Source organism: Myxocyprinus asiaticus, chromosome 6 (genome assembly GCF_019703515.2).
Source record: "Myxocyprinus asiaticus isolate MX2 ecotype Aquarium Trade chromosome 6, UBuf_Myxa_2, whole genome shotgun sequence".
Lineage (NCBI taxonomy): Eukaryota > Metazoa > Chordata > Actinopteri > Cypriniformes > Catostomidae > Myxocyprinus > Myxocyprinus asiaticus.
This window is the reverse complement of record NC_059349.1, coordinates 38,503,349-38,519,824: the sequence shown is the minus strand read 5'-3', so window position 1 is coordinate 38,519,824 and position 16,476 is coordinate 38,503,349. Positions and strand designations below refer to the sequence as shown.

General features: G+C 36.4%; 1 protein-coding gene across 1 annotated transcript in view; it reads left to right on the top strand.

The window, feature by feature from the left end:
* The window catches only part of LOC127442677 (rho guanine nucleotide exchange factor 18-like), a 43,085-nt gene extending 28,002 nt beyond the window's left edge, over positions 1 to 15,083 (top strand). Inside the window, exons 17-20 of the mRNA XM_051700874.1 lie at positions 202 to 663; positions 4,499 to 4,757; positions 11,647 to 11,748; positions 13,012 to 15,083. Coding sequence (XP_051556834.1) covers positions 202 to 663; positions 4,499 to 4,757; positions 11,647 to 11,748; positions 13,012 to 13,163 — 975 coding nt within the window. The 3' untranslated portion in view covers positions 13,164 to 15,083. The remainder of the gene's footprint in view (positions 1 to 201; positions 664 to 4,498; positions 4,758 to 11,646; positions 11,749 to 13,011) is intronic.
* Positions 15,084 to 16,476: the final 1,393 nt, after the last annotated feature.

Below are 16,476 nucleotides of genomic sequence, written 5' to 3'. Positions count from 1 at the left end.
ACTTGCATTGTTTAGCACTAAAAATTTTGCCCAACTGCGAAGCATAAGGGCTGTCTTTGTTAAAACATCTCCTTTTGTGTTCCACATAAGAAAGTCATGCCGGTTTGGAACGACATTAGGGTGAGTTAATTATGTTAAATAATAACTATTTCTTGCTCACCTTAAGCTGTTATTTCTTTATTTGGTCTCTTCTCTCTTCAGTCAGTTGTCTTGCAACTGGAGAGCCACATCGAGTTGCAGCGTGCCACTGTTGAAGAGCTGATGTCCCGACCACGGGGTAACTCCCTCCTAGAGCAGGAAAAGTATCGGAATTTGGAAAAACAGCGCGAGGAGCTGGCCAACTTCTATCAGCTCCAGAACCAACACAGGCAGGAGCAGGCGCAGTGGGAACAGGAACGAGAGAGGCAAAGAGTGCAGGCAGAGATGAAGGAGAAGGAGTTGAGGGAGAGAGAACTGGAATGCAGCAAGCAAGAGGAGCAGCTGGCGGAGGAGAGACAGCAGCAGGCCAAGTGCAGAGAGATGTACCAGCAAGATCTGGAGAGGCTCAGAGACTCCATGCGTGCTGTGGAGAAGGAGAAAGAGAAGCTGCAGCAGATGCAGAAGAAGTATAAGAAGAACGAGAACATTCCCAACCCTGCAAACTTGGCTTTGGAGAAAGAACAGGTACTGGTTTGGTGGAGGGTTGCCTTGTGTATTGATCTACAGCTGCGAAGATTTTGTACCACTAGTTTGTGTTTGTATTAAAGGTGTACTAATTAATTGTTTATGTTTCACTGGCCCATAGAAGTCTTAAGCTGCTTTTCCACCATTGGGCCAAATGGTTCTCATTGCAAAATGTTTTATTTCCCACTGTGGTGCTGCAAAATCAGAATGACTATGTATGTAACAAATTAGTCAGTTGGCTGAAAGGTAAAAATTGAAGTGAGTGCGCTATGGAGGATGTACAAATATTCCAGTTTTTTGGACTGCTTCTTAAGGAGGTAAAAAAAAAAAATAGCAAAACCGAGAGCTTGTAGATTTGAATTTGAGAACTTGTATAACAATAAGTGTTTGTACTTGTAAGTTAAAATTTACACTCATAGCCTTAATGTGAAAACAGAAGTTGAATGTTGGAATCTGTACTTGCAGACAATAATCAAAAGCCTGTGTTCTGAATTCAAAGATTATAAAAGGTTATCTAAAATTATTTACAGTATTTTGAAGTGCCCACGATAACAATATTGTGCATGTTAATTACCGTGATATACTGTATTACCGAATACAGTCACATGCCTACTTGTATACTTTAATTCAGTTTCGCAGTACAACCACAAGTCTGCACTTACACCCTATTAAATGTGCCACTACTACTTTAAATCTTCGCGCCTTAACCTTTGCAACAACTTTTGCGATAAACCTGTAGCAAAACTCACTTTTGCATTTGTAAATCCAGATGCAAGAGCATCCGTGGTTGGGCAGGGGCGGTGACCAATCACAAGAGATGGAACAATCGATGCCGGACCAATCAAAACGGATCATCTTAGAACGCGGTAACGACTTGCAAAAGCGCAATTGTTGCAAATTGGCAAGCAAAGATTTAATTGTAAACTCAGAAGCCATACTTGCTTAGATAAGTGAATAAACCCTTTTCACACTTCTGTGTTCCTGAAGCGGAAATCGTCATAGTTAAACTTGAATGGCTGTGATTGGGGGACCACAGCAAATACAATTTTTGCTGACCTGTTTGCTCCATCAGCAAAATAAAAAATCAACAATTATGCTTTCACAGCTTTGCGAAAGAAGATACAAATATACAGTGCTGTATAACAGCAGTAAGAAGAGAGAAACAGGCCAAATCTTCTGTCACTCCCTCAGCAGCTTTGTTAGAAGTCTCATCGCAGCTATGGTAACTGATTTTTTATTCCAGGGTAATATAATATAATTACAAAGTACAATTTTATGCATTTACACTAAATATTTTTAGAATTGGAAATATAAAAAAGTTTCTACATTTATGTTAAAGTAGGCGGAAACTCGTCATAACAGTTCTGTGAAAAGGGTCCATTGTATTGTTCCTATAACTATTGTAAGAGACCCACTTGTGAAATGAAGATGATATTGAACACAGTGGGTATTCTTGTTTGAAATTAGACTTTTCTCATTATAGGTAATTTTTAAATGTATTTTACATGACAGTAATTATTTTGTTAATTCTAGTAACCATGATCATTGTGTGCTTTAATTCCAGGGCATTTACCATCTAAATAAGGGAATTTAATTGAATCCTAAAAATACCATGAAATGTACATTTCTGGATCTCTATTTCTGTTGAGGTGGTATGTATATTTATCATAAATTACTCTGAATACTTTATAAAGTAGACATTAATCACTTGCTGTAAATAAGAAATATGGTCAATTTTGATTGGTCTGACATTGATCATTCCATCTTTTGTGATTGATCATAACTTCATTGGCCCCACCCAATCCTGGCTGCCTGCTCTTGCATCTGGATTTACAAATGCACGAGTGAATTTTGCTACAGGTTTATTGCAAAAGTAGTTGCGAAAGTCAAGGCATGAAGATTTTAAGTTGTTTTGGCAGATTTGAGAGGTTGTAACTGAATTAAAGTGCACAACTGAATTGAAGTAGAAAAGTAAATATGTAGTACAAGTTTGTGTCTGATGTATTTGTCAATGTCATTTTACACATTTGTGACTATTTGCCTGCAACTTTGAATTCAGAACACAGGTTTTTGATTATTGTGTGTGAGTACAGATTCCAACCTTCAACATCAAATTTGCATGTGTATATAAACCGATCAGCCACAACAAGGGGGACCTACACAATATTAGGCAGGTGGTTTTAATGTTATGGCTGATCGGTTATTTATTAAACTCCACTCCATCCTACCCAGTGTCCTCGATGTTGCAACAACTCTCAAGTTGTTTCTAACGGTTGCAACTGCTGAAAGATCATTCTCGAAAATGAAAGTGATCAAGACATTTCTCAGGAGCACAATGACACAAGAAATACGGTTCAGTTTAGCTCTTCTGAGTATTGAGAATACCTGTGATCACAACATCGACATTAAGGCTGCAGTGAAAGACTTTGCGCATCAAAACGCTCTGAGAGTGCAAAGGATTCTGTAAAGTTTTTTTCATACTGTATATGTATTTGTTAGTCATTTGATAAAAGAATAAATAAGGTAGGTGTTGAAGGTAGCACCTCCTGCTATTGCTAAAATAATAATAAAATTAGAGCAGCGGCACGTTTGCCTGCACGCTCATAAAATAAAAATAAAAAAGCTTGATTACACTTCCTAGTCCTTGACGCATGCGCACATAGGAAGTGTAATTGATCTTGAGATCAAGATCGTCACGGAGACTGCTGTCAAGATTTACAGTGACATTTTATATTTTTATTTTGGTCTGTTCTCACCCAAAACTGATCGGATTGCTTCACAAGATGTGGATTAAACCACTGGAGTATGATGGATTATGTTTATTCTGACTTGATCTGCTTTTTAGAGCTTCAAAGGACTGATCAACATTCACATTCAAGTTTTTACAGTGGGAAAAATTACTTTAAGTGCAACTTTAAGTCAGAATTTCCCTGTAAGTTTTTTAAAGAAATTCCAAATTAAATAAAAAATAAATAAATAATATATATATATATATATATATATATATATAATTTCTAAAATGAGTAAAATTAAATATAAGCACTTTACTCTGATCTTATATGCATAATAAGTCGTTACATTTATTATTGATTATATTTAGAACATTACTTGAAATCTAATTGGGGTACTTAAAGGAATGTTCAGAGTTCAATACAAGTTAAGCTAAATCAACAGTATTTGTGGCATAATGTTAATTACCACAAAAATTTATTTTGACTCCTTTAAAAAAAAAAAAAAAAAAAAAAAAAAAGCACATCTGAGTTTCAGTAAGGCACTTACAATCGAAGCGAATGGTGTCAGTGAAAGTGGATGTGGCCAATTTTTGAAGGGTTTAAACCACTGATATATAACTGGATCACTGATGCAACGTTATACTGCCAGCAATAGGTGAAGCCACCGGAAGTGTTTGAGCGGCCATCTTAGTATACCCAAACTCTCATAGAGCGTTAATGACTGACAGGCGAAAACACCCTCATTTCACCGTCTCCGACCTGCAGATACGACAGTTGCATTTCGCCCTCTAGTGACAATCATGTTTAATGTTTAATTTGCTTGTTATGGATAATATTCGTTACGAGGGAGAAGATATACGTGGATCGCGATGACAGAGCATTCACCTGCCCCTGTGTTCAGCCTATCAGTACAGCACAACGATCACCAAAGGAAGTGGCAAAACTATACACAAGTTGTAATGTAAGTAGGAAAAGATGTAATATTAGCTTGTTTAGGGTGACAACACGTCCTTACCCCCAGAAGGGACTTCATCATCACGCATCATCTTGCCAATTTGACACATTCTGTTATATTTGCTGTTTTTTTCTGCTTCAATCCCTAGGTACATCCCCCCTACCCCATACTGAATGTTGTTCCTCCTGGCTTCGATGAGAGGCCTCCCCTGGTACCACCACGCAGAGAGAGCATCACTGCGCAGACCATTAAGACAGAAGTCCCCATTCACCTCATAAGCACCACCAACCAGTCACACAAAGCCAGCTTCGTCCAACAGCAGATCCCCACCAAGCTGGCCGCCCAGCCAAAAGGCAAAGAGAAGCACGGCAAGCACAAGCTCTCCCACCAGCGAACCAACAGTGCAGGTAAGAACTGCTCTCAGACCTCCATCACATTAGTTTGGGAATACCCAAGTCAAGTCAAGTCATTTTTATTTGTATAACGCTTTTCACAACATACATTGTTTCAAAGCAGCTTTACAGAAATCATGCATTAACAAAAAAATTAAAATAATATCTATAAAGTCTTAGAGCGATCATTGTGTAGTTTGATTAAATATGATTGTAAATTGTGTATCAAAATTAAATGATTAAATAATCATTGTATTTACAACCCCTGTGAGCAAGCTGAAGGTGACTGTGGCAAGGAACACAAAACTCCATAAGATGTTGGTTAATGGAGAAAAATAACCTTGGGAGAAATCATGCTCACTGTGGGGGCCAGTTCCCCTCTGGCTAACCAGCATGAATATAATGCCAGTATTAGTTATTTATGTGCAGTGCAGGTCATGGTTTAAGATTAGTAAACTAAGTAAGTGTTAAGGTCCAGTGTTTAAAAAAAAAAAAAAAAAAAAATTATAAACTGTAAGATTAATGACTAATGTCTTTGAATTTCTTCCTGGATTAACTGCAGAAGTTAACATAGATGCATTGTCCTTTGTTAGTTGGCTGATGAAGGCTTTTGTTGGCAATAAAATGATAGTCTATGTATTCCACTTTAAGAGTGTAGTCCATCAATAGACAAAGGTGATGCAGGTAGAGATCAACCGACATCGCAGTTCAACCGGCAGGTCATTTCAGTGGTTCGGTGGTGTCCATCCTAAATCCAAGGTTCAGGCAGTGGCATATGAAGTATCTGATGTTTTACAGTTGGAATTGGCATCAGTGCATCCTCTGAAGTCCATCGTAAAAGACTGAAGTGATGTCTGGTAAGCACTGGCTGCATTTAGTCGTCATCACTCAGAGACTCATAGCAGTGGAGTCCGACACCAAGCAGGAACGGAGCTGGATCTGGCCGGCTCTGGTAACCATGGGATATGGATCCTGAGGTTGAGACATGGAAACAAATAGAATAATATTAGCATAGATGTCATTCAATTTTATGCAGATTTATAGATCATGATAGATGTTTCTGGTTCCGGCAGACCTGACTAAAGCAGCCTAATTGTGAGTTGAAGGATAAATTAGGTGTATGCCTGACTAAATAGATGAGTCTTTAGTCTAGACGTAAACTGAGTGTGTCTGCGTCCTGAAAAGTGTTAGGGAGAATATTCCATAGTTTAGGAGCCAAATAGGAAAAGGATCTGCCTCCTTTTGTGGATTTTGATATTATAGGAACTATTAACAAGCCAGAAAGTACTTAAGTACTATAGAGCTAGACCATTCATAGCTTTGTATGTAGTTAACAGAATTTTAAAATGTATATGAAATTTAACAGGTAACCAATGTAATGATGATAAAATGGGGCTAGTATGATCATATTTCTTGGTTCTAGTCAGCACTCTGGCACCTGCATTTTGAACTAATTGAAGTTTATTTATTGAACTTGCTGGACAATCCTCCCAGTAATGTATTACAATAATCTAGTCTTGAGGTCATGAACGCATGAATTCGTTTTTGAATTCGCAACAGAGAGCATGTGTCGTAACTTAGCAATATGTCTGAGGTGGAAGAATGCTGTTCTACAAACATTGGAAATTAAATTTTCAAAGGAAAGATGATATAACGGTACATCCATCGAGAGTCAAATTATATTTTAGCAGCTTATTTTTAGAGGTTTTTGTTCCATTAATTAGTACCTCTGTTTTGTTGGAATTTAGTAGAAGGACATTTCTGACCATCCAATCTTTGATTTCATTGATACACTCTGCTAATTTGGAGAATTGTGAAATTTCGTTGGGTTTAGAAGAAATATAAAGTTGGGTAGTGTCGGCATAACAGTGGAAAGTTATTCTATGATTCCTGATAATATCTCCCAGGGGAAGCATGTATAAGGAGAAAAGCAGAGGCCCTAACACTGATCCCTGTGGCATTCCATACTTAATTTTTGTTTGGTTTGACAATTCCTCGTTTACACATAGAAAGTGATAGCGGCCTGAAAAATAGGACCTAAACCATGCTAATGCAAGTCCACTAATGCCAATATAATTCTCCAGCCTATTCAAGAGAATGTTGTGATCTATCCTGTCAAAGGCAGCACTAAGATCTAAAAGCACTAGAACAGAAATGCAGCCACGATCAGATGATAAGAGCAAGTCATTTGTAACTCTGATAAGTGCAGTCTCTGTACTGTGATGGGGCCTAAATCCTGACTGAAATTGTTCATATATATATATATATATATATATATATATATATATATATATATATATATATATATATATATATATATATATATATATATATATATATATATATAATATATAATTTCTCTGTAGAAATGAACATAGTTGGTAGGAAACTACATTTTCTAGTATTTTTGACATAAATGGTAGATTTGAAATTGGTCTGTAATTAGCCAATTCTCCACGATCAAGCTGTGGCTTTTTAATAAGTGGTTTGATAACTGGCATTTTAAAGTTTCTTGGGACATGTCCTAAGGATAGCAAGGGGTTAATAATATTAAGAGGAGGTTCTGAGATTACAGGGAATACCTCTTCTAAGGGCTTAGTTGGTATTTGATCTAACATGCATGTTGTGGCTTTTGATTTTTTGATAAGTTTTGTTAGCTCTTCATGACTTATGACAGTGAAGGATTGAAGTTGCTCGTGAGGAAAATTATGAGACACTGTTTTCTGAGGTTCTGTGACAGTTAATTGCATAGTTCCAATTTTATTTCTGATTATTTCAATTTTACCAGTAAAGAAATTCATGAAGTCATTACTATTGTGCTGCGACGGAATATCTGGTTCAGTCAATACTTTATTCCTAACCAATTTAGCCACAGTACTGAATAAACACCTAGGATTGTTGTGGTTATTTTCTATGAGTTTGCTAAAATATGCTGACCTGGCAGCTTTTAATGCCTGTCTGTAGCTACTAGGGTTGCAACGGTATGAGATTTTCATGGTACGATAACAGTCTCAAAATATATCAAGGTTTCACAGTATCACGGTATACGGTATTACACAATTATTATTATCAGTTACAATGACCCTTAAAGGAGTGAAAACAGTATGGGTTTTTTTTGGTTGAACAAACACTTTATTATAATTGAAACTTGAAACAATTTTTTTTTAATTGAAGTATGTGTAAAAAAAGTCTACCCTTTTGAAAAGGGTAGACTTGGTTTTCAAGAACAAGGACATATGCATCAAGTGACATTATTTTTGTTGTTGATGTCAACAACAAAATCTACAGGAAGTTTTCTCTGCCCTCTTTTACAAATTGAAGAGCATATTTACTTATATGAGCCCATTATTATCCCATTTGTTTCCTAAATTCAATCATAATTCAAAGAGAACATACATAGATATTACACAGGAGGAAAGGCTCCTCATTACCATGGTTAGGTCAGTGTGGCTAGTCTTGAATAATAGTAATAATAACAAATTATAGTATTTATGAAAAAATAAATACTAGCTGAAACACATCTTGAAACTTTAACAAACTGCCACTGTTAATATAAAATGAGGTCTAATAGATTCTACTTTTAGATTATTTCATATGAAACTATAACATTTTGTCAAAATAATTTACTCATGTAAAATCATGAAACAATTTTGTAAAGGTGATGATGTGTAATGATTTTATTTAATTTGTTGGCGCATAGCACAGAGTTGCTCTTTTCCTCCTCAGTGCTGTTTGGCATGGCGGGTCTGCCTACTGTTTGAGAGGTTCAACTTGACTTCCTCCATAATGCTTTAAACTAGAAAAGTCTCACTAGAATTTAAATTGGTCACATCAGTTTTGAGGTCTGCGCTCCGCAATATCGAGGGAAGCCCGGTTGTTGCACGCGTGCATCAGAGAGCAGAGCAGATCATTAGCACGGGCTGGTTCCATTACACTCGTGCGAAAGTGCGGATGAGAAGCCTTTAGCTGATTGCGAGATTATCATTAAATCTGCCTCGGCAGTCCTAAATAGGCTATCACTTGAGCGGCCGCTGAATATCTTCAATGGGAGAACCATGGCATTGTTCTTTCCCTGCTGTCCGCGACCCAGTCCGAATAGACCTGCGACCCACCAGTTGAGAAACACTGCTTTGACTCACACACACACACACTCACTTATGTCAGACTCCTTCGCCTCGCTTCTCTCTGACATTTTCTCCGCTGCGTGTGTGTGTGTGTGTGTGTGTGTGTGTGTGTGTGTGTGTGTGTGTGTGGCGCAAGTTGACGAGTCTGACAGGCAGACGAGGAGGAAAGGAGATGCGCATGCGTGAGTGAGATTCTCCGTCTGGTTGCATTTTTTTTCTCAATACCGTAGATAAGCAAATATACATGGTATGATAACAGTCAGTGTTTATACTGTGGTATATCGTGAAACCGGTATACCGCTGCAACCCTAGTAGCTACAGACACTATCCCTCCATGCAATGTGAAATACCTCTAATTTTGTATTCTTCCACTTGTGCTCCATTTTCCGAGCTGCTCTCTTGAGAGCATGAGTGTGATCATTGTACCATGGTGTGGGGCTTTTTTTCTTGAATTTTCTTTAAACGAAGGGGGGCGACACTTTCAAGAGTGTTAAAAAAAAAAAAAAAACTATATTTATATTTTCTGTTATTACATCAAGTTCTTCTAGACTTTTTTGGCTTACTGAGTATGTGAGACAATTCTGGAAGATTATTAGTGAAGCTATCTTTAGTGGTCGAAAGAATAGTTCTACCTGAGCGATAGCGTGGTGTAGATTGAGTGACATTAGCTGATCGCAGCAAACAAGAGACGAGGAAATGATCTGAGATGTCATTGCTCTGCGGTAGAATTTCTATAGTATCACCATCAACTCCATATGATAGAATTAAATCTAGTGAATGATTATGGCGATGAGATGGTCCTGTCACATTTTGTCTGACTCTAAGAGAGTTGAGAATATCAATAAATGCTAATCCTAATGTGTCATTTTCATTATCTATGTGAATTTTGAAGTCACCCAATAATTAAAGCTCTATCTACATTAACTACTAAAAATGTGCAAATACACCAAGGAAATCTGAGTACGTCCTGGGTGATACTGTAACAAGGACAAAAGACTACAGATTTTTATTTGTATCTGATGGTCACATTAATCATTATTAGTTCAAAAGACTTAAACTTGTATCCTGTCCTCTGAGTAACACCAAAAACTTCACTGTAAATTGTAGCAACACTTCCTCCTCGATCCTTCAGACGAGGCTCATGTTTATAACAATATCCTGAGGGAGTACATTCATTTAAACTAATATATTCATCCAGTTTAAGCCAGGTTTCAGTCAAACAGAGCGCATCCAAACTATGATCTGAAATAATTTCATTTTACAATTAGTGTTTTGGTAGAAAGAGATCTAATGTTTAGTAGCCCTTTCTTTATGATGTTTATCTTAAATTTTTATTTTATTTATATTTTCTTCCAAGTTTCACCTTAATCACATTTTTTCTAAATTATTTAGTGAGGGGTTTGTGTTTGGTAGTTCGGGTAACAGACACAGTCTCTATATTATATCTAGGTGATACAATCTCTATGTGTTATAGTTTATGTGACCTGTGTGACATCTCAAGGCATCTAGCAGACGTTTGGATTAACCAGTTTGTCTACTTCCTGACCTGGGCCCCAATTAGTCAAATACTATCACTAATTAAGACTATGAGCCAAATTACTAGAGAGGAGAGTGGCACCTTCCCTGGAGGGATGGAGTCTTCCAATTGTCTATAAATCCTATGCTATTCTCCGGACACCCCTCAGACATCCAGTCGTTCAGTGACACTATTCTACTATAAATCTCGTCATCATGATGAGCAGGAAGGGGGCCAGAGCATATTACAGTGTCTGACATAGTTTTTGCAAGTTCACACACCTCATTAACATTCTCTTTAGTGATATCCGACTGGCGAAACCGGACATCGTTAGTGCCGACATGAATAACAATTTTAGAAAATCTACGTTTAGCATTAGCCAGCAGTTGTAAATTTGATCTGATGTCAGATGCTCTGGCCCCCGAAATGCATTTAACAATAGTGGCTGGAGTTTCTGTTTCCACATTCCTTACAATAGAAACTCCTATAACCAGGGCTCTTTCAACATGATTCTCAGCGGGTGCATCACTGAGTGGGGAGAATTGATTGGAAACCCGAACAGGAGAGTGGTGTCGCTTTGGTGAGTGAGTATGCCACCGAGACATCACCCAAATGCCCTCAAAGTGTGTGTGGTGCTCGCTGTACTACCTGCATCTGAAACAGTATCTACTGACTTCTCTTTCTCACTGACCTCCACCAGTGTTCAGATGCGTGTCTCTAACTCATTAAACTTCTCCGCCAGCCTGACTAATTCCTTACATTTATCACATGTGTCCCTCACTGCTGACGGAAGAAGCTATAGTAACCATGTGGCATGCAATGCAGGAAGAAATAACATGAGCGGATTCCATGACTTACCGCAATTGTTTGTTGTTGTTGTTGTTATGGTTGTTCTTGAGCAGCGAGGGTTTGAGATCAATGTGGTTCCTGATCAGCAGATGTTTGAGATTGATGCAGTAATCTGTGTAATACACAGAGAAACGAATGCACGCAGTTGAGACATGAGATGTAGACAAGCAGGAAAAGAAAAAAGTGAGAACATGGGTGCACGCAGTAAAATACAGGCAGTTGAAACAGTAGAAAAGCGTAAAAACCCGAAGCACGCGGTAAAATGGCAAAGGATAAATCGATGAACGTATAAGAATAAGCAATGCTAAGCAGGCTAGCAAGCTACAAACACTTGTGCAGCATGTATAAGTGAAGGTAAAGAGGTACTAGCAAGATGCAACTGATTTTAATTCCTTGAATTTCTTCTCACTTTTAGCTGGTTTAGAGGTGTCTCAAGTACTTCCCATCAAAGTTGCAGGAAAAGAAGGAGGTAGTTTAAGATCCATGAAATCCAGCAGCCCCCAACAGCTCAATTCAGGTATCAGCTTTTTGACTCTGTCTCAATTTACATACAGCTTCTGTCTGTCTTTTAATTGGTCAGTGTTTCTGGGTAAAATGCTTCCCTCTGTCTTTATTTAACCTTATATTCTGCTGTTAATGTTTTTCTTTATACATTGCGTGTCTTTGTTTAATGCAGTACTACTCAAAGACCCCATGAAATTGTTTGCCGAGCACAGCTTTTTTCGTTTGTTGACACATTTCCTATTGAAACAGGAAGTTGAAGTCATATTGAAGATGTCATCCCTTTTTAAAAAAATAAATAGGCAATAGCCTTTAGGTTATGCACTATAAAGAGCCTTGAACCATGATTTGCTTCTTTCTATTGCTAGTCAGAAACAGGTGGTATTAGGGGAGGACATTCTAGAGAGTATTTGATTGGACAAAATGAGAGGGTGAAAGATGAGTCATTAATATTTGCGGTTCATTTTCTCAGAAGAGAAAGACGGACAGGATTTATTTTATTTTTTTCTGAAATAGTTTTGTGTTCCCTCACAATAAGTTTTCCCTCACAATAAATTTACCATGGTTTCACTACAGTAACCATATTTGAACCTTGATATTTGTAGTGAAACCATAGTGATAAAACAGGAAAACGAAAACTATGGTAATAAAAATCTTTTTTTGTGATTATTATTGTTTTACAATACAAATACCATTGTTTAATGTCTATGGTTTTATTATATTTATATATATATATATATATTGTAGACTGTAGTAACCATAGTTTTTGGCAGAAATAATTTTTCTATAGTAATATTGTAGTAACCATGACTGTTGTAGGCAAACCATGTTTTGTTTTCATTTTTTGGAGGAAACCATGGTTCTACTTAAGTAATATTATAGTAACTATGAAAAGTAACCATGTTTTTTTGGCGGAAACCATGTATGGTTTTACCACGAATATCGAGGTTAAAATATGGTTACTATAGTAAAACCATGGTAAATATATTGCGAGGGAACACAAAACTGTTTCAGAAAATAATTCTCACCCTGTCCTCTAAGGGGCTCCGTAAAATGTTTATATATGCTTAAAGTAATTTTTTGTAAACAATTAGGAGTACGCAATTTGGAGTAGCATATAGATGATCACAAAGCCAACAGATATGGACTAAAAGCCACAAAACTCCATTTTTTATTTCATGGGATCTTTAAACTGTTACTATTAAGTTTTTGTGTTTATATATTGTTGTGTAATATAATTATAATATAATATAAATCTATTGCTGTGATGTTTCTGCAGATATGTTTATCCAACCTGAAAAGTTATCAAGCTCTATGCGAACTCATTCAACAAGCACAACCAGGAAGCACAACCACAGCACACACACTACCCACTCAGGGCACCGCAAAATCAAAGACAATGCAGCTGCAGAAGACGTTTTTTTCTTTTAGTGTCCCATGTAATCTGCAGACTACATTGAGGATGCACATTGATTGCTATTTCTGTAACATGACCTGTACATTTATGTTATGGAATACATGTATAAGTGCATTTTTTTAAAGTAACTGTATCATGTAGATTATGGTCATAATCAGGAACAGTTTTCTGTTTTTACTGTGATTTAAAAAAAAAAAAAAAACATTTACAGGGATAGTAAAAAAAAACAATTTTGATTTAGGAGGAATGATCCTCCTTACAGAAGTACTTAGCAGAGTCTCTGACTCTGTTGCCTCTGAGTTTGTGGTTTATATAGTCTTAAAGTGGTACATTGCGCCTATCATGGTTGAAACAATTTATCTATTTTAAAAATCATCAGTCACAACAGGGCATGATGTAAAACCGGTTCAATTATGCATCACAAAACACTCTGTCGTATCAAATTGTTATTCCTGTAAATGCTGTTTTATATAGTTATTTATTGTGATTCAAGGATGTTAGGCCCCATAAGCATAAAACTGGTAAGGTTTAAGAATTCCCCATGTGATCAAGAGCGTCTCAGATGTGACATTTAATAACAGCGTATTTAATGTGCGGAATGCAATTTTAGTGAATGTCAGTTCAGTTTCCCTCCAGTTTCTGCTCAGATTTAAGGAACTTTTACATAATGTTGTATTCCTGTCCACTGGAAAATGTTTGTTTTTTTTAATCTTTTTTTATTTTTTTATGATCAACTTTTTTATTGGTTTTATATAAAGAAGGTCAATTACAGATTGCCCAGATTCTTCACATGAAACATAACAAAAAACTGACCCTCCATTACCCCCCCACCCCCCAGCGGTCCCCCTAGGAAAATAATGTTTTAAGGAGCAAATATTTTAGTGTTTTAGAAAAAAAGAGAGGAAAAAAAGCCTTGTTTTTCTTTATAATTGCATAATTGTAGCTCTTCACTACTAAATGTGTCCATTGACAGTTATGTATTACTAATTTCTTTGTTTTACTCTCATTTTTGTTACATCAAGCTAGAACAAGGCACAGTTCCACTGGAGCATTATTGTATATTTTGTTTTATCCTGAGAAATACAGTCTTTTAGTTTAAATCTGTACATTGTAAATAGTTCATAGCAAATACTGCCTTTCTGATGATGTGAATTGTTGCACTTTTAAGTGCTTGTCATTTGCTTAATTATATGAACAAACATAAAATCTGTATACTCAGTTTTGCTCTACATAGTTTTTCATTATTTAAAAGAAAACTGATTTAAATGAATATTCCGGGTTCTATACAAGTTAAGCTCAATCAACAGCATTTGTGGCATAAAATTGTTTACCACTAAAATACATTTTGACTTGCCCCTCCTTTTCATCTTGGTTACAATGTGGCAGTTACAACAGAAGTCAATGAGGCCAATCCGTAAACGTTAAAATACTCATTGTTTCACAGTTCACAGGAACTGCACCCAAGACTTTCAACCACTGTTGCATTTGTGCATATGGTTGTGACAATAAAAGTGATTTGATTTGATTTAGATTTTTTTCAAATGTATAGTTATAAGACAAACAATATGCATGTTAACATGATTTTAGTTTGATAAAATCGCTTACCTTTTGTGTGTATAGTTATAGCCAATTTTACAACTTCATTGCCATGATGATGTAATGTTAACAAACCCTTAAAACCATAAAAATGATGATTTAAACAACTTTACAGCTCATATAATACGTGAGTTTTAACAGAAGAATTAATGTAAGTGCTTTTATAAAATTATAAGCTTCACATTTCTGCCTTTTAAACCCTCCACAAATTGGCCTCATTCACTTCCATTGTAAGTGCCTCACTGTAATCCAGATTTTTGCTTATTTCTTTTTTTTTTTTTTTTTGAAAAGGTGGGACAGGTCGAATTATTATTATTATTATTATTATTATTTATTATTTTTTTTTTTTTTTTTTTGTGGTAATCAACATTGTGCCACAAATGCTGTCGACTGAATATTTGTTCTCTGGTGTATTTTTGGGCTGCCGCCCGCAATTTTTCACACTCAAATTTGAAAGCTCACCATTTACACATACTGTACATATTGGTCTAATTTATCAGAGAACCAGTTTTAAAAAAAAAAAAGAAAAGAAAAAGACTCCAGTTATTCAAAAATAACATTGTATGTGTTTATAATCTAATGATAAACAAAGTTTAAAAATATCTATTTTTTGTTGTTGTCCTAACATTGTAAACATTTAATTCTGGTTCTGTTCACCCTATCTCACTTTGAAACGTCTCATTTCATTCCACTAGATGGCAGCAAGCACTAAAAAAAACTTTTTTGTTTCTATCACAGTCCATCACAATATACAGATCTGAATTGTTGGTGGCGCTCTAACACATTTTAACCCTCACAGATGTGCTCTTCCATAGACATTCAGTCTAATTTTCAGTTCATGCACCACCCTCATTGTTTCATTGAATATCTCTGCATCTGAGTGGACTATAAGCTCAATATAAGTGTCATTAAACTGAGATCCTCCCCTTTGCGGTGATATATATATAACATTTTATCATCAATAGTCAAAAAAAATGTTTCTGATGATTTGTTTAGCATGCTTTTCCTGCTGGATGACATATTTTGTTCTGGACATCTAAGAAATAACAGGATTATTCAGCCAAGCAAGCTCAGAGACAAGTAAAAAAAAATGGCTAATTTAAAAGGTAAGAGCAGATATAAAGTTTTTGGTCACTTGGGGCTTACAGCAGCAGTTATTGGAGCGTAAAAGAGACATTTGTATTTGATGACTTACAGAAATCATATTTCACATTGTGATTCTTTTGGAAATCTTTCGAACTGTGGTGTTAGGGCAACAAAATTAACTGTACAGTCCCATTCCTGAGAGTGAGATCTTTCATTTGATATATGACTTATCCATTTATGTGCTATGTGAAAGACTTTTATTTTCAGGTGTTGTTACACGTGGTCTGCCACTGCAAGGATGATCAGCTGTCCTTCCTGTCTCCCTGTGCACTGTCTTAGGCATCTCACAGTACGGACATTGCAATTTATTGCCCTGGCCATCATCTGCAGTCCTCATGCCTCCATGCAGCATGCCTAAGACATGTTCACGCAGATGAGCAGGGACCCTGGGCATCTTTCTTTTGGTGTTTTTCAGAGTCAGTAGAAAGGTCTCTTTAGTGTCCTAAGTTTTTATAACTGTGACCTTAATTGCCTACCATCTGTAGGCTGTTAGTGTATTAACAACCGTTCCACAGGTGCATGTTCATAAATTGTTTATGGTTCATTGAACAAGCATGGAAAACATTGTTTAAACCGTTTACAATA